A 24,675-nucleotide genomic window follows, 5' to 3' on the forward strand; every position below is an offset into this window, starting at 1 on the left:
CCAATGAAATTAATAGGCAGCAGGTTTAAAACTAACATAAGGAACTATTTCTTTGCACAATGCAATCAACCTGTGGAACTCATTGGTAGGGGATGCTGTGAAGGCCAAAAGTATAATGGTTAAAACAAGAATTAAGTAAGTTCATGGAGGATAGGTCCATCAGTGACTATTAGCCAGGGTGGTCAGGGTCACAACCCATGCTGGACACAGAAAAAGCCCTGGGAGTCTGTTTATGAAGGAAGGGGTTCACCCAGAGGAGTTGTGGAAAAGAAAACCTGTGGAAGGCAGAGTAGGAAGAAACAGAGGGAAAGAGTAGTGAGTGGGTGTCTGTAAACTTCTGACTGCTAGAATCTGTGTCTGGACAATAGGGGATGGATCATTTGATAAATTGCTCTATTCTGTTCATTCCCTCTGAACCATGTGGTCCTGTCCACTGTTAGAAGACAGGATACTGGGTTAGGTGGACCATTGGTCTGACTGAGTATGGCCGTTCTTATGTTCACATGTAAATTGTGATATGAATCATAGAAATCTCAAATTACATGCTTTTGCTCATAAATATATTATCCTGGGGTTGGCTTATGCTTTTTTCAAACTTTGATTCTTCACATTGAGTAATTTCTTTTTGAGAAACACCTACAGTACTGTATCTTATAGATCTGCCCCCTTGACTCCATAAAAATATCATTTTTGTACTCCACGATGGATGTGTAAAAGCAAAGTATATGTTAACTTTATGGACTCTCTGTTTTTTCAGTAAGCCAGAAGTTCGAAGAAGCTTTGAGAATTTCAAATGTTAAGTCTTAGTTTTAAAACGATCCTGTCTTCTAGAGTTCATGTTAAGTGATGAGTTTTTTCCTAATGTTCTGTCATTAAAGACTGCATGCTTTAAATTTTAAAGGAAAGTAAAGGCTTAAAGTACTGCCGTTGAAAATGACTGGTGATAGAGAAGACAGTTGCTCAGAGGACCTAATAATCTCCTCCTGGGGTAAAGGAGATAAAAACCTTGAGGATGAGGGGGGGGAAAAAGGAGTGTCATCATCATTTCTCTTCCATATCCTCCAAACCTCAGGGAAACTTCTCTGTAGGCCTCAGGATCTACTTTTGGGAAGGGGATCTGCCAAGTGTTGGCAGAGACAGAGGACAGCTGCACTCCATGGTGGTGTTTCTCCTGTCCCTTACCCGCAGTCCCACAGAGATTTCCCCACTGGAGTTAATGCTGATGGGGGTCTGCATTATCTTTCTGGATTCCCTCTTCTGAAACACCCTCTGATGGGATATTCCCAGGGGAAGCAGCTCCTGGCATGAAAGATAAACCCTGTGCCTCTGCAGTGCCTTTATGTGTATGTCCCTGGACTAAAGCAGATCCAATGAGACATAGGGTTTCTGTGCATCAGCGTCCCTGCCTGTTCTGTGGGGAGAAAATGCTTGTTATGGACAAAATCCGAGCAGCATTGTGAAAAAAGTTTCTTTAATATAATGTTGAATTGCCTGAGTTTAGGGTTGCAGCTGAGAACTGAAAAAAGATGCTAACACAGACCCCAATCTCCTAATTGCAGTTTGCTCACTTGAGATGTTCTTACGATTTCCTGATTGACTTTGGCTGACTTGTTTCTCAATTACTATGATTGTCTAGCCCATTATATTTAACTGCCCGTTTCCACAACTACAGTGACATAAGGAATCATTTAAGAGACCTTGATTATAATTCAAGGCATTTTGCAGTGACAAGCTATTGAATTGGGTGAGGCTAGTTGCTGATTCATTGTCTTCTGTTCTGTGACTATTCTAGAAGATAGCAGTGTGGGGCTAAGATGGATGCTGGTGCATTCAAACCGCCTACCAAGGGAGTTATGGGGTATGTGCTGTTCCTCAGAACAGGAAAGTAGCTCATAGAAAAGAATGTGGAATCCTCTGGCTGAGCCTTGGCCTGGTTCCTGGGCCTGCTCAGAGTCTGTTAGCAGTCTCCTCCTCTCAGCACTTTCCTCGGCCAGGCTGAACTCTCATACCATCGTACAGGCATTGTGTCTTTTTGGTAACATGGACAAAAAAGAACATGTCCTAATCATGTTAAGGACTCAAGGAGCCACATCCTAACTCCAGTAGATACACAGTCAAAACATGCTTTATAACACCCACTTCTTTCTGTCCTTCCTACCTCCAGCAAATTGATCCTGTATGAGGCGAGGTTCATTCACTTCTTGGCCATCCCCTTGTGGCTGGATCTGGGGATCAGCTCTCGTCTGGTCCGGCACCCACTTCTGTCAGTCACTCTGTCTCGGCAGTGGTCTCTCCTCCCGTACTTCACAGCAGTCCCTCTTCATGACTCAGTCCTCTGGCAAGGTCACTGTGTAGTCTTCCCCTTCTGTGGTATCAGAGTTCCTCCAGACCAACAGTCTGTGCACCGTCCCAGGCAGTGCTTTGTGCCAATTCCCAGTCTGTGCCACTTCCCCAGAGGTTGGTAGGGGAAGCTGGACCCATCTACTACTCCACGTTGCAGCCCAGGGACCCTGTCAGCAGCCACCAAGGTCTATGCAGTCTCAACACTCGCTGCTCTTTCCCTCTGTTTCTTCCTACTCTGCTTTCCACAGGGTTTCTTCCCCACAACTCCTTTGGTTGAACCCCTTCCATCAGGGCTAGGCTCCCAGGGCTTTTTCTGTGTCCAGAGAGTGAATGCAGACCCTCTCCTTCAAGCCCTCTTCTGTTCTCAACTCCCTGGCTTTATACAAGCCCAGCCTGCTCCTGCTTAGCTAGACCGCATCTTCTATTAATGCATGTCATTGAAGCCTGACTCTCCCCTTCCCTGCCAACCACCCCCCAGTGCGGCCTGTATGGTTAATGGGACCCTTCTGAGGCCCTTAACCGCTTCAAGGCTGGTGTGGGATGAACGTGCTATCACACAGTGCCTCTGCCCTCTTCCCACATGCGTACTGTGCCTTCTCTCCCTGTACCCTCCCCAGCAAATGTATGTTGTGCATCCTCCAATTTCTTTGCAGGCATCTTTCCTCATTGGGGAGAGAAAGGATTGGGTCTCTCTTCTTCTCCTCTGAGCCTCCCTGGGTGGCTGTCACTCTGTGTCAGATGCTGCCCTTCTCGTCTGGCGGTGAAGACAGAGTGGGTTACAGCACCCCTTGCCACCTCCCCATAGTGACAGGGTGGGTAGGTGCGGTTTAATTCAATCTTTACTCCGTGTATGAAGTATTGGCCATTTTCAATTGGTTCCTTTCTCTTATACTATCCATTAACTAATGACTAACATTTAGCTAATTCCTAGGATGATGCTATCTGGGCATCAACTAATGTCCTGGGCTTTATTTTGACTTTATAGTAGGGGGTGGCTGCTGGCAGGTGGGGACATATCTAGAATCATGCCTGCAGGGAGTCCCCACCCCCTCCTTCTGCATCTGCAAGTGGTTTCCAACAGCTCTTTCAGGCCAGGAACAAAAGGGGTGCAGGTAGTGGAGAGCAAAGCACGAGTAGGGTTGGTCCCATCTGAGGAAGTCTTGACAGCAAGGGAGAGGGAGGCAGGGTGCATCAGACTCTGTGCCTTTATGGGGATTGTTTCTTTCGGCACTCTCAGAAAGGTCAGAGAGCTGACAATGGATGGCGGGGCTAGAGGTATAGCCTGGCTGCACCAGTCAGTGTTAGTTTGAAGTATTGTTTTAATATGTTTGACTTAGTCTCTCATCTACAATATGATGATTTACTAGCTCACTGGTAGTTTAGTGATGGGATTGGGCTTTTCATTATCATCCTGAGCTAGATAAGAACTGTCACAGTTCAGGGCAACCGCACCTGTATTCCCCCTCGGAGCTCCACCAAAGGCACCTGCTCTAGGCTCCTGGCTCCTTACCCATCACCTCTCTTGATCACACACCCATGTCTCCCTTCCCTCCTGACTGTGACTGCCAGCAGTCACAAGTTATCACATAGCTCTTTCCCAAAAAACATTTATTCTTAAGGTGAAAGCATTACAGGGAAAACATTAAAACAACAAAAGACTCTACAGACATGCTAATAAGCTTACCTCAGAGATCACCCCAACTCCAACAAGGGCTCTGGCAGGGAGTCAGGCCTTCAAACCCCATAACGGGGGTTTTCTTTGGTTACAAGTGCATAATACCCATAAGGTCAGTATTTCCTTAATTCAGCTTGAGCCTTTGATGTTGGGATTCCAGGAACAGAAAGTAAGCAGACAGTGGTCCCCTCCTCAGGCTATAGCTTCCCACAACTGGGGTTTTGCATAAATGGAGGTGGGTAATTTATATTCACCTCTCCGTAGAGATTCCCCAGGCAAACCACTTGACACTGTTTGTCCCAAAAGTCCATTCTTGTCCGGCACATCGTTCAGTATAGTTCTTTGAAGTTCATAACACTTCCCAGGGCTCACATCCTGTCTCCTCCCAGAGAGAGGTTATGTACAACCCTGGTCCACAATAATACATAAACCATTAATTTAATATACTGGGCCCCAAAAGTACTAAAACTTAATTCAATAAGGCCTCCCAAAGATATTTTAGGAAATTGCTATGTCAGTCACAAGACCCTCAGAAGCTACAGTATGAAAGGCTGATGACTCACTTTGAAGTTCAAACTTGTCCATGCTGCAGCAGCTTTCCTACTGCTAAAACTCCCTTTTACTTTCTCAGTGCTCTCAGCTGCTAGATGAAAACCTGAAAGATGATTTCTTTGAAGAAATAATAGAGGAGTATGAAGACATTAGACAGGACCACTATGAGTCTCTCAAGGTAAATAAAACTGCATTGTGTATTATATAAATTCTTTCCCTTCTAAAATGACCAGGGATGAGTATAAAAATATTGCTCGGGCATGCAGGAGTGAAATCAGGAGGGCCAATTCACACCTGGAGTTGCAGCTAGCAAGAGATGTTAAGAGTAACAAGAAGAGTTTCTTCAGGTATGTTGGTAACAAGAAGAAAGTCAAGGAAAGTGTGGGCCCCTTACTGAATGAGGGAGGCAACCTAGTGACAGAGGATGTGGAAAAAGCTAATGTACTCAATGCTTCTTGTGCCTCTGCACGGTAATTGAGATGAAGGCCTGGACAAGAGTTTTAGCTCTCTGGACAGAAAGCCACTGTTGAGTTTTATAAATGTTGGGAGGTAGAAAATTGATTTGGAGACAAACTGACTATGAGGGATGAGAGTATGGAATGCACTAAAGACAACTCCTAGGTCCTCTGTCTGAGAAGGCAGACAAAGAAGCATTCTCGAAGGTCAACCAGCTCTGACTTTGGCCTCTTTGCAAGTGAAGTTGATTTCAAAACTTAGGGTCCTCTGCTGGGAGCACCTTGCTTAAAGTTTCCCATAATTGCACTACCACTGGTGCAGCAACTCCTGGAACTATAGTGTAGACCAGGGGTGAATTCCTGACCCCATTGAAGTCAATGGCAAAATTTGTATGGACTTCACTGGGCCAGGATTTCATCCTATGTACCGGGAACCACTGGTGGTCTTTATGGCTGTCATCTAGACTTGCTCTGAGCAAGGTTAGAAAACAGAGATAAAATGCAGCACCTTCCTATGCATCTGTACTCTTTTTTTTTTTTAAACTAATAAAGGAACTTAAATTTATGTGGGGAGATTAATGCTTGATAATCTTATAGGCTAAATCAACTAGAAATGTCTGTCAGTTAAGAGTAGTACAGTAAATTGATGAGCTCATTGTAAAGTACGTTTTATTTTAGTCTTGCCAAGGTACTTGCTAGATGATGAAATTAAATCTGTCCTCAGATGTATCGTCAATGAAATCATTTCAGACTGTAACAAGGCCATTGAAGTTACTTTGCTCAAAGATGAGAGGTTATATAAATGTATCTTTTATTTCCATACAGGAAAGAAGATATTTGTCATTAGAACAAGCTAGGAGAAAAGGTTTCCATAATGACTGGCTGTCAGACTATAAACCTGGTCAGTTTGCTTCTTTTTTTTTTTTTTTAATTGAACGCTTAATACTTGATAACCTCACTGGATATAGCTGTGTGGTTCCTGTCAGAGGGAGCATCATGACTTGAAAATAAATTGGTATCTGTTGAATTTGAAGGGATTGTTGTTGCACAAATGGGAGATCAATGGCCTAAAATGAAGTGTTTTCTTCCTCTTGCTTGCAGATGTTTGGTCCCATTACATTTATTTTTGTTTCTTCTGATTTCCAACTTGTGAAAAACATGGCCATTTAAATATTTTATTTTTTTTATACATTGCCAAAAAGTGAGTGGTGTACATCATTTTAAAACCAAAGATCCATTATAGTACATATAATCAAATCATAAAAATGTAGGACTGGAAGGTACCTCAATATGTCATCTAGTCCAGTGCCCTACACTCAAGGCAGAACTAAGTAATAACTAGACCATTCTTGACAGGTGTTTGTCTAACCTGTTCTTAAAAACCTCCACAGCTTCTCTAGGTATGCACTCAATAGTGCCTACTTTCACAGAGCCAAAATGCAGCACTAAGTTTCTAGTAACTAATCTTTATAAAGGTCCCTACTAAGGTATCAGAGAAGGTGGGAAGGTGCAAATGCTGGACCAATAGCTACACCATAACAAGGTCCCACCACTGCACATGTACCCTCACCATCTCCATCCTAGTGGATGTGTGGGAGTTGCAAAAGCTCCCGTAGCTTCCCGACTAGCTTTTATGTGGAACTCCACAGCATACAATGCTGGTGAACTGGGCTGTGTCTGAGTAGAAGAGTTGTATATAAAGCATCAATATAGAAAGCATTTAGTGGAAGGTTGTCTATGCATCTGCCCACTTCTGACATATTCTAAGCCCTATGATCAACAAAATAACTTCAGGTTTCAGAGTAACAGCCGTGTTAGTCTGTATTCGCAAAAAGAAAAGGAGTACTTGTGGCACCTTAGAGACTAACCAATTTATTTGAGCATGAGCTTTCGAAAGCTCATGCTCAAATAAATTGGTTAGTCTCTAAAATAACTTCATGAGTCCAACACAATTAAGTACCAATCAATATTGATTTGGATGAACTAATGAAGGAACTTTAAATTTCATATGTCAAGACTAATGCCTGAGAATCTTCTAGGCTGGTGTATCAGATAATAGTGATGTTATAGTTAGATTTACTTCAGTTTATTGTGACAGTCTTCTGCAGGATGACCACTTTAAATACTTCATTGTGGCGCACACATGCTGATAACGGTTCAAAAGCATTGGGAACGAGAAAACTAAGTTATAAATGGTAGTGATGGTTTGTGTTTCCTTGCTGTATTGTGTACAGTAGGACCTCAGAGTTATGAACCCCTCAGGAATGGAGTTTATGCATAACTCTGAAATGTTTGTAACTCTGAACAAAACATTATGGTTGTTCTTCCAAAAGATTACCAACTGAACATTTGACTTAATACAGCTGTGAAACTTTACTATGCAGAAGAAAAATGCTATTTTACCTTTATTTTTTTAGTAGTTTATGTTTAACAAAGTACTGTATTGGCTTTTATTTTTCTCTCTGTTGTTGTCTAATTGCATATTTCCAGTTCCAAATGAGGTGTGTGGTTGACTGGTCAGCTCGTAACTCTTAAGTTCTACTGTCTGTAAAAGATTCAGCAATATGTGGTATTTCCCTAATGACAAACTACTTTAAAATCCTACAGTTAAACCTAAATTCTTTGGCACTCAAGTCTTTGAAGATTATAACCTGGAGAGGTTGGTGGAATACATTGATTGGAAGCCTTTTTTTGATGTCTGGCAACTTCGGGGCAAATATCCCAACCGAGGATTTCCTAAAATTTTTAATGATAAAGCAGTGGGTGAGTATTGAAATAGCATTTCTTGTATGAAGGCAATGCAGACAGATCAGTTATTTAAAATATATACGGTATTCTGATTGTTCACAAATACACATGAGCAACTTCAATTGAATTAGAAAGTATTTTAATGAAATGTTGGTACAAAAGATTAAGAATGAAAAGTGAGTGGGAAATATTTAGGCCCCAACTGTAAAGAGTTCACTTGTATGTCAAAACAAAGGAAAATATTTTGATGAAAAAAATTAGAGGGCTAGATATGTCTATATTCATTGTTGGATGACATCACTAGAAGCCCTGGGTCCCATTATGTATAATCTGAAAAGTACTTTTAAAAGACCATTGGAACATATGTAATAAAGCTGCAATTGTATCCAAACCTCTAAAAATTAGTGTTCTTACTACTATGCTATATTTAGAGCCCTGCAAATCTGTAGATATCTGCTTTATACCGGTGGATATCTGCTTTATATCGGCGGATATCTGCATCCGCACATGCGGATAGCTGCGGACCATGTTTGTGGATCACAGATGGGATGCGGATACAAATTTTGTATCCACACAGGGCTCTGACTATATTGGGAAGCCAGATAATTTGGTATGTAACGTACATGAAGTATGTAATATACAGTAGCAGAGTTTGTAAATGGTTCCAGTGACATTGGGAGCTAAGGAATGGATACTATCGACGAGAGGATGGTTTACGTCAAGGGTTCTCAAACTGGGTCGCAAGCTGTCCGCCTCCACCCCAAACACCGCTTTGCATCCAGCGTTTCTAATGGTGTTAAATATATTTTTAAAAGTGTTTTTAATTTATAAGGGGGGTCGCACTCAGAGGCTTGCTATGTGAAAGGGGTCACCAGTACAAAAGTTTGAGAACTACTGGTGTATGTGGTCTTGTGTGTTTGGATAAGAAGAGAGACTTGGGCTCACTCTTTTAAAGCAGTATGGCATGGTTACCAGTAACGGTTTACAGCACAGTGTCTGTGAGGTGTTTGGGTTTAAGGGGGTCCCAACCACAATCTAATGATTTCTGGGGTATTTTAGGTACTTTCATGTACAGTCTGCCCACCTCACTTATTCTGCTCCACCCTTTTTACTGTACTAGAATTCTGCTGGCTGAAGTATTTGTGCAGAAGGTGTACTGTTACAACTGTGTAACCATGACAGCACTGACACCTTCTCTGTTAGCAACAGCTAAAATGCTACAGTAGTAACCAATAAGAAAGATGACTGAGGAAATAGCAGGATTATCCAGAAAGTGTATTTATTTAAAAAGTGGTGAGGGGGAAGCTGGAAAGTTGGTTAAAGTTATGTCTTTTTTTTTTTTTTTTAAATAGGAGAAGAAGCTAAAAGAGTTTATAATGATGCTCAAACCCTATTAAAAACTTTGATTAGCCAAAAGAAATTGCAAGCCAGGGGCCTGGTTGGGTTCTGGCCAGCGCAGAGTGTTCAAGATGATATTCATTTATACGCAACAGAAGAAGCACTGCAGTCTTCAGAACCAATAGCTAAATTTTACTGTTTAAGGCAACAGGTAGGAAGATGGAGTATTTGCTGAGCTACTATGAAGTTCTTTGTGTTGGCTTGTGAAGTTGGAACAAAGGGATTATGTTAAAGTTCATGCTGAAAATGAAGTTAGCAATAATCTGAGAGCAATCTACAAAGGAAGAGTCATCTCCTGATCCCCTTTCTGCCTTTTTCAAAAATTATTATTAATTAATAACATAAGATCTGTGAATGGTGAAACAGTGTATAATAGAACACTCCTTAGATTTCATCTTTTCAGATTCATTTTCTGTTTTTTCTTCTAATATTTTAGCAGCCATAAAGCACCATTGTGCATCTATGGTGCTGCATAACTTCATAATCAAGACCCTGTGTACCCGACCTAAATTTTGCACCAAGATCCTCCATCAGACTGGAAATTCTATGGGAGCTTAATTTATACTAAAAATGAGATTTTTGAATGAATTAAGTCTGAACATTAATAATAATGTCTTTCCTGGAGTTATCTGCTGTCTTTATTTTTGTTTAATTCTCACCTGGGGAAACAGTTCAGAATAAACACATTTATTAGCCATTTCTGTTAACAGATTAGTAGCAAAATAGTTAATTATTGACATTTTAAATGGTCATCTTTAGGTTTGCATTAACACCCCATTCAGGTGAATGGAGAAGTTTGGATTTCTCAGAGTTACTGTTTCAAGCTATCCCAGGAAAATAATGTTGGTTCAGTTTATGCTTAATTCATATTTTCAGAGTTATCTTTATGATCTTTAGAAACCGAATTAAAAAAAATATGTAAACTGAATTTCTGGAGCACAGTTTTGTGTACAGGTGTGGATTCTGTGAGACATGCGGCGGGATTTTGTCCAAGGTAACAGCATTGTTAGATGGTCACTGTCAGTTTACAAACCACATTTCCATCTGCTGTTGTTACAAGAAAACTTTAAGATTACTAGAACTGAGAGAGATTAGGGGGGAAAGTATCCGTCCCCCCCCACGCTTTGTTTTGTGTGTTTGACAGCATTTTTTTTTATAGCCTGTTTTACTAATCCTCTTATTTGGTCTGACAGTTTCCTCTGTTCATGTCAAACAGTGTTAAAGATGGAAAAGGCCTCTCCATTGACCTGCATCCCCCAGTGGCCAGTGTTATATTGTTCCTTATTTTCTAATGATTCATAATTTGCTAGTCGCAAAAAATCAAGGTCAAAATTCTCTTCAGCTCTGCCTGACATCTCTTCCTTCCCATAGCCTGTCCTCCTTTAATGTGCGGACAATACCAGTATCTGATTTGTGGAACCACCACACGGGACTGAAGGGAGAGCGTTGTCTCTGATTCAGACAGACGGAAGGCATCATGCGTCTAGGCCTGGCCTATAATACTTGCTTCCTGATATTGATAAGAATATCTTGTATCTAGAAGTCCTTCTGGTTTAAAAACAACTTCTCTCCTGTTGAGGGAAAATAGATGGACCCATTTCTAGGCCTGCCTGAGCAATGAGCTTTTTTTTAAAAAAAAAAAAAAAAAAAACCCACGAGTTTTCTTCGTTGATGCAACTTTTGTTGTTTTTAATTTTAGGCCGAAAAAGACTCCTCCTGCACAGACCCATATTACTGCCTCTCTGATTTTATAGCCCCCGGGGATTCTGGTGTTCGTGACTATTTAGGCCTGTTCGCTGTGGCCTGCTTCGGGGTAGACAAGCTGTGCAAGGAATATGAGAAACAGTGTGATGACTACAACAGCATAATGGTGAAAGCACTGGGAGATCGTATAGCAGAGGTAACAAATTTTATTACAGGTTGGACGGCCGCTTATACTTCCCTTGAACTCTCCACTGGGCTCACTTGACAGCCACCTCTTCACCTTCTTAGATAAAAGTGGGTGTTGTGTGACACAGTGCGTCCTGTTCATTAAATCTGAAATGGCAAATTTCTTGCCACTGAATGTGTCTTGAGGAGAGAGAGGATAGTCAGCATGAGCAACAGGGGAATCTGAGACTCAGTGCAGCTTTCCAGACTTTTTTTCCATCATGAGAGAGTTTCAGGGTCAAGTCTCAAAAAAAGCGAGTAGCTTTAAACAGGTTGTAAACTGGGCCTCTTTTTTAAAAGTATCTCTAACTCCCTCAGATAATTTTTTGGACCCTAAAATGACCTAATAGTTCTACCATTGGATACAAATGCAGGGATTACATTGGCTTTAATGGTAACCGCACAAGTATATCCAAAGGAAGAATTTGACCCACTATGTCTAAGATCTTCTCTACAGTGGGTGTTTGTCCTGATTCCAGTCATGTGCCAGATTCTGGTGCAAACTTCTAGTGAAAACAAGGAAGGCTGGAATTTGCATCAGTCGAACTTCTCCAGTTTCAAACAGAGCTAAGCTCTTCTGACACAAGTAGCAGCTTTGTGTGTCTGTACTAGAAGTCTGTGATGGTGCAGCTACGCCACTGGCTCGAACCGGGCAAATGGTACAGTGTAGGCAAGGTCTAAACATCTTCTCTACAGCTCGGCACTGTATTGTCATCCGGTTACCAGCCACCTCCTTCCCATCTCCAGTACACAGGCTTGTCAGGCACCACCAAAAAAACCCAGGATTGGTGAAAGAAGTACCTTGTGTGTGTTTCAGTAGAATCAGTTTGCTTGTATGATGCTTATTTACCCATGGTGAGAGTCCCTATAAAGAAGTAAATGAAATCTGACCATGTCATTTCTGGCCTGGACTAAATTGCTGCTGTTGGCAATCTCTGCAAATTAAAAGAATACTTACTCTTTGTTCCCAGGCATTTGCAGAGGAGCTCCATGAAAGGGTCCGAAAAGAATTCTGGGCTTACTGCAACAGTGAACAGTTGGATATTTCAGACTTGCGCAGGATCAGATACGATGGAATCCGTCCAGCTCCTGGGTACCCAAGCCAGCCCGACCACACTGAAAAACTCACCATGTGGAAACTTGCAAACATTGAGGAGGCAACAGGTCCCTGCAACCTTTTTTTATTTCCCCTTTGACCTGAATAAGGAGTTAAAACTCTGTGACAAAGTATCCAATGCAGAGCTGCATAAAAACAAAAATCAAAACAATTAATTATAGTTGGAAAATCTCTCTCTTCCCCCCCTCCCCTCCCCCACTCCTCCTGCCCCTGTTCCTTTGCTGCAGCCAGGGAGGTTTTTTTATGGAACAGTGTCATCTTAGTGTGTTCCTGTGTATTAGAGAATTTTGTAGGAGAATCTAGTTTGCATTTAAAAAAACATTTCTAATGTCCTTATGGCCGCAAGCAAACCTTCCAAAGGTGAACAGAGTGTAGATCAATGTAGTGATGTGTTCCTCAGTCTGCAGAGAGCCTCAAACAGGACCTCTTAGAAAGTGTGAACTGCCCTGTTCCTCTCCTGTTGCTGTTTTAAAGGTCAGCTATTTCACTGCTAATCCCAAACTACCTTCCTAGGTGCCAAAAACCCCTAATGCTCCCTTCCCAGATGCCAAAATGTCTAGTTTATCCCTGAGAACTTCTACATTGCAGACCTGCATTGCTGATACAAAGATATGCAGCATATTGAAAACTGAAAATGTAGTGCCCAAGGAAAATTTTTTGTTTAATAAAAATAAATAACACAAGGAATATTGAACTACTATTTATTTCTGTTTAGTTCATTAAAAATCTGCATTTTTGAATTTGCCTAGTGTTGTCACAGAGTTTTCAGTTTGCCAAACAGGACGTCTCCCGAACTTACGCCTGTTACTATCAGTTACTAAACAAAATGTTGTTTTTTCTTTCAGGTATTCAGTTAACTGAATCACTAGCAATGACACCTGCCTCCGCAGTTTCAGGTCTCTACTTCTCCAACCCCAAATCCAAATACTTTGCTGTTGGTAAAATGTGTAAGGATCAGGTAATTTGAATTCCATGATCTAGTTGAGCTACAAATAAACTGATTGAATAGTTGAAACAAGCAGTTTTCTGAGTATTTTGGAAACATTGAATCATGGAGACTTACTAATCAATGTGTTAAAATCTTTCTCCGGTTTCTTTGCAGGTTGAAGATTATGCACTGAGGAAAAACTTGCCAGTGGCTGAGGTTGAGAAATGGCTGGGGCCCATCCTGGCATATGATTCGGAATAACTGTTTGTGGGATGGCAGGGGCAAGCCTTTGCCTTGCTCTTCCCCGTTTCTTCTCCAGAAACAGAACAGAGCTGGACTTAAAATCTTGTCGTTTGCATCGATTGACAGAACCTCTCAGTGGGCTTTGGAGGCTGTTCGCTTTGTAGTATCACCTGCTGACACACACCAAAAAAACCCACCACATATTTGTCTAATTCTTTGTTAATTTTTGGCAAAGTAGTTGAAATCTTCTACAGACCTCACAGTCATAATTGTGCATTTCTGTGCCCAAATACTATAACTGGGCTAGGTGTAGAGTGAGATGTAGAGATCACAGGGTTTTCTTTTCCATTGTGGAGGTTTTGAGAACTGGCTCACACCTTAATAATCTTGGGACAAACATTTGCACTGAAGCAAATGACTGGGTAAAATAATGCAGAATTTTGTTTCTGGTCTTTAAATGGCGTGTGTACCAGCAAGTCAAAAGACACGGAAATTGAATAAAAGAATTCCTCGTACGTAATGGGGAGGTTATTTAGTGGGTAAGGAACAACTTGGGATTGGTTCTCCCCCCTCACTATACCGATGCCTCTCCTGTATTCAGGAGAACACCAGACCCCATGCTCGTATAGCAATCTTGCTATATCAGAAAGAAGGTTGTATCACTAAGGCTATTTTGATTATTTTTGTTGTTGTAACTACCAAAGATATGTGGTGGTCTGAAACAATCCCAGTAATGCTGTATTATCCTAAAGAATTAAATAGTGTGACTGAGCACAGAATTGAAAGCCTGGAATATTCCAAGCTCTGACAGGTCTTCTCTGGCTTTGGGCAAACCATGCTATCTCTCTGACTCTCACTGTCTGTAGTGGTAAAATGGGGATAATACTTCCTACCTCACTGGTATGTATTGTGAAATTTACTTTGCAGATGAAAAGAGCTACTGACTTTAATATGTTACTTGCAGGTAAGTCTTTGGGTGCCTGAATATTCAAGCTGTGGTTGCAATACCTTTGCTTACTGATAATGAAGAAAAGGCCTTCGGAAATATCTGCTATGTTTTTTCACACAATTACTACTTTTTAAGCAAAAACATGTTGGAAAAACTGTTACATGACAAAACTTTTGCATCAAATTACTATGCTTAGTCATCTGATCTGAATGTAAGCAATAGATAATGCTACAAGTTTAGTCTCTAAATAAATATTTAATTTTGAATAAATTCACTGTTTATAAATGTTTTTTTAATAATCTCTGCGGTAGGGACTAGTCTAGTTCAGAGCTATGTATTTAATAACTTTTAGGAAACACTGAGGAGAAAGTCCTGCTTTCTAAGTCTGGTATCTGTCAAAAACAATGACCTGTGTTGTAAAGAGACCCCCCCCCCCCTTCTAAATATATTGTTAGTAATCAATTGGTATTTAAATACTGCCTTACAATATTAACCTTCATCTGACTTTTGAAATGTACTAAAAAAAATGCATATATGACTCCTTTAAACAATAAATATTACTCTATGGGTAGTGCTATCCTTGTCAAACCTCAGTTTAAAGTATATCATTGACATAAAATATGCAATAAAATCTGACCTACTTTGTAGTTAATATACACTTTGCCCTATGATTCTGTGTTTGGATGGGATTTTCCCAAGCACCAAAGTGAGTTTGCTCTGAACTCATTTAAGTGCTTTGGAAAATTCCACACTTAATCACCTAGAGATTATTGTTGTAAATAGAAACTACATAGAGCAAGAGACTGAAAGGCTTGATTCTCATTCATAATCGGGTCCCTTCACAATGCGAGGCCCCTGTACACTGCCACAGTGGCATTAGAGGGCTTTAGTACAAATGAAAATCCGGTGCTAAAATGTCTTTTTCCCTATGAAAGTTAATCTTTAATGGCTGGAATCTTTAATTTTCCCCGCTCAGAATCGATAGTTGCACCTTTTCTAGGTGCTAATGACTGGCATATCTTTTTCCCCCCCTTGCTGGTAGATGGAAGAAGGCGGCCAGATTCTGATCTTGCTTGTATTGGCACATCTCCAAAGTAACTGCATTGAAGTCAGTAGGATTACTCTGGAGTTATGTTGGTATAAATGAGATCAGAATCTGGCTCATACATCTTGATCTTGCTTCCACTGATAACAGTAACACAACTACCAGTAACTTCAGTGGAAGCAGGATCAGGCTGACTGCTCTGAGTGTTACAAGAAAATGAAAAGATATAGTGGGATATGACAATGTTGTGTTGGTACTTAGCACTAAGAAATCCCAAGAGCCCAACCTTCAAAGGCTCATGCAAGTGCTTTGTCCATAAAAATGTACACAGAGTCATCACTCCCACAAAAATCTCCATTTCCACATGCAACACGTGTAATTTTGCATGTATAAAAGCCAGTTAGGCAGAGATTCATTTTTTCATGTGTAAATAGGGTTTAGAGGGGTAATGAGTGCTAATACATTTCTGTGGGCTCACCAATTGTGGCCTCCTTTAAAAGCTTGGTCCTAAATGTCAGTTGACTTAACTGATGAGACTCAAATTTGATCCCTTTTCTGACTCTCATTTGATCCCTTCAAAAGAATCACAGCAGGTTCTGAGAGAAAAGACCGTCCTTTGGATAGTTCTACCTTGTGAGCAAATCGATGGGATTTTTTAAAAGCAAACTTTATTTACTTTCCTTGGGGATTCCTTTTATTAAAAAGACGTTAAGTTCAAATATGAAAGGAATATACTGCTTTGAAATTTGAGACAGCGGTGGTTAAAGTTGTCTTCTAAGTCTTTCCTGAAAACATTGTCCTTTTTCAGACCTCTCAAGATGGGACTTGAAATCTGCTCTCCCTGGTGCTTTATTTTAACTTGAAGGCAGGGCTTTAATTTTTAATCATTTAGCCATTTCCTCTTCCCTGCTGCACACATAGTTGGGCCTGCCACAGAGGCCATTCCTCTACCAAATTTCAAGTCTCCGCTCTAAAGCATTTGGATGTTAGAACTTCTCAAAGAAAAGGTCGCCAGAATTTTTTAAACATTTCAGAATGTTTTTTTCCTTAGCCATGTTCTCAGAAAGAGTGGAACCATTTTAGCTGAAAATTTTCAAAGTAACTCAGTCTATTGCAGTTTGGCAAAGTTATAAGCTATTGAAAACAGGATCTTATAATGGGAAGGAACAGGTAACCTTAATAATAGGCAGTACTACTAACTTTGCCTATAATGGTGCTGTTCTCGGGTGCTTATCTGACCCTCAACGTGATTTTTGTATTTAATTTCCTGAACTGTTTTGAATGGTTGGGTTGGATAAGAGGAGTTATGACTACTATTAATTAGAATTGCGTTCAGTATAAAAGTTTATTATACAGTAGTAAGATGGAGTACACATCTTAATAAAGAGTGACCATAGTTAATGTACGGAGTTTAATTCCGAAATAATTTTAAATTATGTAGTTTAACAAAATACAGTAACAAGCCTTAAGGATGCTGAGCACCAGAATAAAATCCACCATTTAACCTTTGCTGTTTGTGCAAAGTAAGCAGTGTTACTAAACCACTCTCAGCCATTTCAGGATGATTGTTTTTAGAGTTAGCCATGAAGGCCTCAGTTCATGTTAGTGTCATTGTCAAGGCTGATAGAGACAAAATCGAGCCTGCTCCCACACTTATCCATTTGCTAAGTCAATGCAGCATCTTTGAGTACTTTTGTAAACAAATGCCTCAGATCTTTATGCAGCAAAACACTTAAGTATGTGCTTAATTCCTATTGAAGTCAGTTGGATTTAAGCATATGCCTAAAGTTAATCATATATTTAAATGCTTTGTTGCATTGCAACTTCAATCTGTTGGCCCTTTTAACAAAATGGGGGCACATACTAATGCTAATGCACATACTGGATCTAATGCTGCCCAGACGTACGCACTTTACAGCCATGAGTAGTCAGATTCAATTCTGATGACAGCATCTCTGTTCTGTATAAGGCATGGATTGTACCCTGATTGGTCGACCTCAAAGATTTCTGAAAGTGAAACTAGTCAATGGGCTGCCTAAATAATTAAATAAAATAAGCATCACAGCTTGAGCATATCAGTTTCCACAAGCTCAGACCCTTGGAACAGGAGGAGAGATCTAGAACTGTATCTTTGGCTGGCAGTTGAAGACCCCTCCTACTGTTTAGGACCAAGATTTATCACAAATACGTGCCTGCTGTCTCTTTCTTTGAGGCTCCCGTTGGAAGTGCATAGCGATTCCAGAAGTCTACAGCTGCAATACTACCTTAAACTGACATTTTTAATGTCTTGAGAGACCATCCATTGTGAACTCAAACTGAACTGGAGAACTTAGTGTGCATTAGTTTGATAAGTAACCAACACTTTTCAATGTATGTCTTTACACAGATGATTGGATTATTCTAAGATGAAAATTTCTCAAGTTATAAAAAGATGGTGAAATCTGTTTTGAACTACATCATGTCATGTGTAAAGTATAAATGTTAGTTCATTCTGAAAAGGTGAATTTGTGGCTGATCGATTCCTTCTGCATTTCTGTACCCTGACCTTGTGAGAACAAACATGTGCGTATGTTTCTGTAGATTAGCAAAGTGGTTTTTCAGAAAGCAGACAGATGAAAAGCTGCATTGGACAGGCAAAGGACTAATTTAACAAACTGCTCTTTAGAGATATGTTGGTAAAATTTATACTTGATTTATTGCCATAAATCATGCTGGTTTTTAAACACATGCCTCAATCTTGTCTGTGCTCAGCTGGTTTGATTTCAGGAAATAAAGTGCTCCTGAGATGCAGTGCTTCTCAAATACAATACAAACAGCAACCCCCACTCTTCACCCAATCAGGAGTTTATAATTTACTGTTCTGCAGTGGCTTTCAATTAAGTTTTGGCTTTTTATGATAGTCTTTCTAAACAGACAGTTCCAGTTAGACGAATATGAAGAATAGACATATTCTTCTTTGAGTGCTTGCTCATGTCCATTCCATATTAGGGGTGTGTGCTTGCCACATGCACCAGTGCTGGAAGTTTTTCCCTGGGCAGTATCCGTAGGGGACTGGCTCTGGTGCCCTCTGGAGTGGCACCTGCATGGCGCGGTATAAGGGTTGCCACTGGCTCTCCCCACCCTCAGTTCCTTCTTTCCACCAGTGATGATGCTAGAACGTCTGCTGCTTCGGCTAGCATTGATTCCTTCTCTTTTCTTGCAAACTTTGAAATCCTGTAAACTAATTATATGTAATTAGTAGTTTTCTTAGTTACCCTTAGTAGTAGTTCTCAAACACTTTGTTAGTCCCAAATGGGACGCAGGAGAGGGTTGGGGTATGCCTCCGTCCCCAGGCTTTAAGCCCTGCGATCGCTGCAAATGGCCTATGCCCCGTCAGCAATCCACATACCCAGCTGCCTAAGGTGCTTAGGCATCTAATGTGGTATTTGCAAGTCCTTCAAACCTAGTACAAAGGAAAAGCGCGATATCCTTCAAGCAGCTCAGGAGTTCCTGATGCTCCCGGTGCCATCCTCACCTGCAGGGAAAACATGGGAAAACCCGCGTTGGGACCTATGCGTGTGTCCCCGCCTCAGTGGTACCATTCCCCATAGAGAGGGATGTCCTGCCAGCGTTCGCCCGCCCACAGCCATCATGCCTCAGGATGGGAGAGGCAGGCTCAGCAGAGCCCTCTTTGGTCCCCACACTGGGGGCACTGATTGAGGGACTTAAGGTATACCTCGCCGGTAGATTGGTACAGATCCTCTGAGGCATGTGTCACTCAGCAAGAACTCCAGGATCGGTCCTGACCATCTTCAAGGACCTGGTACCGATCAGGCCCCAGAGACCGCTGATCACCAGGCCGTCATTGCCCATCTTCAAAACGAAGGTCGCCTTGCTCAGGACGATCCTCCCAGCAACTGGCTCATAGTAACTCCCAGTCCCATTCAACATCCCGGTACTGGTTGAATAGTATGAGGCGTGGATTGCCAGGTATCCAACGCAGATCCACCGAACACCATCGGTCCCCGAGAGCCTGACCAAGGCAGTCTCACTCGGACAGGTTGGCTTTGGGACGCAGTGACTGGCACTGGTTGGACAAGAGCCACCGCTCAGCCCGATCCTGGTCGCCCAGGACCAACCACTCTGCTGGTAACTCCAGCTCAGAGCGAGGTTCCCTGACTGAGGGACAAGCCCCGGTACCAACGTTGCCGACTACATTATCAGTACCAAAACATGTCCCATGGCCCCAAAAGCAGTGGCCAGTGCCATGGTACCCGTGGAACCCTTGGGGGTTCACCCAGCCTTCCTAGGCTGCCTGATCAGTGTCGGGAGCCTCGGAGAGGCCAGCGGTCTCAGTATCCTGTCCCACTCCATTGCTGGAGACTTTGGGGGGTAAGATCCCACAGGTCCAGGAGGACCCAGGGGAGCAAGCTGCTGGACCACGAGTGGACGTGGAGGTTCCCACAGCACCGGCACTGTCACCAGAGGAGGCTATCGCAGGGCCCCCTCACCCAGTTCCTCAGGATGATGCCAAAGTGCATCAGGAGCTTTTTGAAGAGGGTCGCTTCTAACCTGGGGCTTCAGGCAGAGGAATTGGAAGAGCCCTCAGAGACTCTGTTTGACGTCCTCTGCTCCTCGGCTCCTGCCAGGGTGGTTCTACCCCTTCATGAAGGGGTTTCTCAGATCACTAATGCCCTGTGGCAGATCCCCTCTTCCCTGGCCCTTATCTCTAAAAGGACTGTGAAGGCAAGTACTTCTTGCCATCCAAAGGGCATGAGTACTTGTACTCCCACCCAGCCCCCAATTCCCTTGTGGTCGAGGCAGTTAACCACAAGGAAAGGCAGGGACAACCCAGGGCCATCCCCAAAAATAAAGACTCGAGGAGGCTGAATCTTTTGGGATGAAAGGTTTATTCATCTTCCAGCCTTCAGCTGAGAGTGACCAACCACCAAGCCCTCCTTGGATGATATGACTTCAATATGTGGCAAGCCATGGCCAAGTTCGAAGGGTCACTCCCCGAGGCTTCCAAGAAGGAGTTCCGAGCGATCCTTGATGAGGGCATGACTGTGGCCAGGGCGGCCCTCGAGGCAATGGCGGACACTGCTGCCCACACATGGCTTCTGCTATCTCCATGCGGCGAGCCTCTTGGCTGCTCCTCTCTGGGTTAAATCTGAAATTTCATGGTGGTGTAATTGTAAGGGTCCTCACCCAAAAAGGAGTTGTGTGTGTATGTGGGGGGTGGTGGTGGTTTGCAAGGTTATTGTAGGGGGTTGCGATACTGCTACGCTTATGTTTGCGCTGGTGGTGGTGGTGGTGCTGCCTTCAGAGATGGGTGGCTGGAGAACGGCAGCTGCTGCGGGCCAGGAGCCCAGCTCTGAAGGCAGAGCCACTGACAGCAGCACAGAAGTAAGGATGGCATGGTATGGTATTGCCACCCTTACTTCTGCGCTGCTGCCTTCAGAACAGCTGCCACTCTCCAGCCACCCAGCTCTGAAGGCAGCATAGAAGTAAGAGTGGTAATACCACAACCCCCCTAAAATAATCTTGCGAACCCCCCCACACCTTTTGTGCCAGGACCCCATTTGGGAAACCCTGGGAAATCTGTATAGTATAGGGTAAGAGCAAACAAAACCAGATTTCACGGGGGGAGACCAGATTTCATGGTCCATGACGCATTTTTCATGACCATGAATTTGGTATGGCCCTCTTTATGACCCAAGTACAATTCTAAGTATTATGATTATCAGTTAGCTTTAATCTGCCCTTCCCCATATAAAACTCCCAAAGAAAGACGACGACATGCTGGTTGTTGGCTTGCGGATTCACCATTGATTGTGTTCCTTTCACTCAGTTTATTTAATCTCTTTAGGTTCTGGCCAGAGGCGTGCCCATGGGGTGTGGGGGAAAGCAGAGGCATACCCCGCCAATAATCGGTGCGGGCACAGAACTTCTCCAGCTCCGGGACCATGGCAGGGAGAGCGAGCTCCTCCAGCCCCCCTGGGCCACGGCGAGATCACAGAACATGCCCCTTCCAAAGTGGTCAATTTTTTTTATTCCTGCTCACGCCCCTGGTTCTGGCATATGCTAAATACACAACCAAGATATCCAAGTGCAACTACTATAGAGAGCTTTTGTCCCTTTTGGAGTTCTTGGGGTCCCAGCAGATCTCTAGCTTGTAAAGAATGCTGCTCTAAAAAGCTTGGTAAAAGTATTCAGTTCCATGCTTTGTATTTTCCCAATACTTCTAATCCCTCCTCATGTGGTGGAGGTAGAGGCTAGGCACAGGTTTCACACTTACTTCACATTTAGTTGGGGATTGGTCCTGCTTTGAGCAGGGGGTTGGACTAGATGACCTCCTGAGGTCCCTTCCAACCCTGATATTCTATGATTAAAAGAAGCAGTATGCTTTGGGTCTAGATAATAGAAGTCTGAGTCTTTAATTATAAACCTCCATTCCTTTGGCTGGCTGTAGTTACTGTCTAACTGTTCTTTTAACGTAGTCCTCACTGTGCTCTGAATGAGAGGATATCTGGTTTGCCTACCTGAGACCCTGAATCTTGAATACTGCCAGTAGCTAGTGTCACAACTGCCAAACATGCCTACAGGAGTAGAGACAACGATATAAGGGCAAAATCTAGAAAGAAAACGCTGATTATTTTGACTTCAAAGCAAATATACGTCCTATCAACTGTTTGTTTCTATGTCAGTTTCAAGATAAATTATTTAGTCCTCAGGTGTCAGACAAGAAGTTCCAAGAATCTTGCTTTGCAATTACTATGAGCTTCCCCATTCTACCAGCCATCAGTACTGACTACATCCCTCAGACAGCTATCAACCTGAATACATTAAAGGCTGAGTTGAGAGAGATAATAGTCTAAAGAACAAAGGCCCAGATTCACAAATCCATTTAGGTTCCTAACTTCAATTCATTTTAATAGAAGTTAGGAGCCTAAATAGCTTTATGGATCTGGGCCAAAGCCCATAATGAGGCCTAGAAATGACATCAGAAGGAGACTCTGACATTCTTGCTCACAGTGGATTTTATCACTAGTAATGAAAAGAGATCAATACAGTTCCTTTTCCCCCCTCTGTAAGTGATATTTTTTATTTCCTGTTCTAAACTATTGTGTAATATTGCTATGTACTGTTAACAGATGCTCCGTTCTATCTCAGGGGTGTTTACACTTCAGTGGGAATGTGATTCTTATGTATGTAAGATTATGAGACAGAGCTGACCAAATAATTCACAATTATTTACTTTAATTTATTCATCGGTGAAATATTGATGGTACTTTTTTTTAATTAACTCTATAGAGTGCATAAATGATCACCAAATTCAAATACAGAAAGGGGGCATGAAAATGACAAACACAAATTCACCTAAAAATCTGAGCAAATCTTTCAGAGTACTCACCCAGTCCTATCATTCTGTTCTTTTTCAAAGAAAAAAGGAGTTAAGTGTACTGGAGTTACAGTGCCTTGGTTATCTAGAAATTATTCAATAAGTATTTGAATGATCATTTATGACCAGACATATGAAACCTTTTACTTAAGATTGCAGATGCTAGGGTAATACTAAACAGCAGACACCTGCGCATTTTTCTTGCCAGAGGAATGATTATTGACATGGCATAAAATTGCAGCGGTCCTTCGTGTATGGTACAGTTTTGTTGAATAATCCATTAACATTGGCTATTATACCTGTATGGCCTTGCTGGACACAAAACATAGCTTAACACCTCTAATTTCTTTAAAGGCATGATAATTGAGTAATGACCCAGTAGTAGCAAAAACATGTCTAAGCATAAAATGTCTCCTACAGTTCAAAAGACTAAAGCTACCAGTCATCGTTCACATAAGCAAACCAGATGTATGTCAAGATGCATGCAAACATTTACAGTGCTATGATAACTGGGCAGCATTAAAAAAGAAAAACTTTAATTTTTATGTGTAGTTTGGGATACAATGCGGTAGCTCTGAATATAACAGCACAGAAGGGGAATGGGTTGATGGATGCTGTTGGCTAATCAGAAGGCAGCTGCTATTAGAATAGCAGCTTAGAAAAAATAGGCTTTTGTAGCTTGATAACCCCACAGTTGCTTAGTACAATCAATATTGTTTGGATAATAGGGGTGTCTGCTTAACCTAGACAGCCAGGATGGAACTTATTTCATAAATATCTGTTTAACATGCATGCCATTTTATAAGCAAACCTTTGTGCTTTGTAAGAGAGATGGCTGAAAGAGCATTGTCATTAATTATTCTAAGTGAATGCTGCTCAGCATAAAATATTCTTTCACATGCATAGAGAAAATGGATTTTAAACTTTAAAGTGCATAGCTTTTACGTGCTATGCCCTTTGTGCATAGATAATACAGTTTGTAAATCTTTACATGCTTTATTAGGATTTTATCCTTCACTATAGTTCCTACATGGTCTGTAAAACATCAGAGAGTACCCGCTTCTGTTATAACAGAAATTTTGTTAATTAGGATGATTTGTTGTTCCACTGAGGTGTGGATTAAATTCTACTAAGTCTGATTGTATGAAAGATCCTAATACCATATAAATAAGGGATTCATGGGAGTTATTCACAAGGGGACAATAATTTAGCTTGGTTGACATCTTAATCATCGAGGTTCTTATTGTACAATTTCTATCCTCTTTCCATTTAAAATGTTTTTTTACTTGGAAGAAACTTCCAATTTTTTCTGTACCTAGGTGCTTTATTTTTGCACTTCTTAGATTTACAGTGAGCATTACAAAACCCATGTGAGTCTATAGGATTACTCCAGCCTCCGTAAAGTACCCCCCATTTTCCCAGGGCAGTCCTGGGGGAAGGACAAGCAAATCTCCTGCCCCTGGCCCTTCTTAGCGCCTTCATAATAGCCTCAAAGTAGGGATCTTCCCCGCCCAAAATGGGGGCATTAGTCATCAGGAGCAGGAATCCTAAGGAGGGGCTCTTCCTTGGGCGCACCCCAATCTAACAGTCCCCCCACCTCATTCACTGGGGTCCTCCTTCCCCCAGAAAGTTGGATTATGAAAGTTCAACTGCAGGAAAGATCATGTTCGGTTTTAGGGGTGATCCCTGCACTGGGGACCATTGTACTGGAGGGGAGGTGGAATACTGCTGTAGATCCAGGGAGAGGCAATATGTGACATTTGCAGTCCCCCACAGGATTGGGTCCCCCCTTTTCTTGCCCTCCTTACCGGTGAGCCTACGCCTCACCCTTCACCACGCCAAAATCCAGGTGGTTAAAATTAAGAAATATATGGTTTTGATGCCTCACATTGGAAATGGAAGAGGGGAAATA

The 24,675-nt window shown here is 42.0% G+C and overlaps 1 protein-coding gene across 1 annotated transcript in view; it reads left to right on the forward strand.

Annotated features, from left to right (window-relative positions):
- The window catches only part of MTR (5-methyltetrahydrofolate-homocysteine methyltransferase), a 72,150-nt gene extending 57,578 nt beyond the window's left edge, over positions 1-14,572 (forward strand). Inside the window, exons 26-33 of the mRNA XM_074948894.1 lie at positions 4,650-4,748; positions 5,851-5,926; positions 7,633-7,788; positions 9,126-9,322; positions 10,871-11,071; positions 12,072-12,264; positions 13,063-13,175; positions 13,320-14,572. Coding sequence (XP_074804995.1) covers positions 4,650-4,748; positions 5,851-5,926; positions 7,633-7,788; positions 9,126-9,322; positions 10,871-11,071; positions 12,072-12,264; positions 13,063-13,175; positions 13,320-13,406 — 1,122 coding nt within the window. The 3' untranslated portion in view covers positions 13,407-14,572. The remainder of the gene's footprint in view (positions 1-4,649; positions 4,749-5,850; positions 5,927-7,632; positions 7,789-9,125; positions 9,323-10,870; positions 11,072-12,071; positions 12,265-13,062; positions 13,176-13,319) is intronic.
- Positions 14,573-24,675: the final 10,103 nt, after the last annotated feature.

This window comes from Natator depressus, chromosome 3 (genome assembly GCF_965152275.1).
Source record: "Natator depressus isolate rNatDep1 chromosome 3, rNatDep2.hap1, whole genome shotgun sequence".
Lineage (NCBI taxonomy): Eukaryota > Metazoa > Chordata > Testudines > Cheloniidae > Natator > Natator depressus.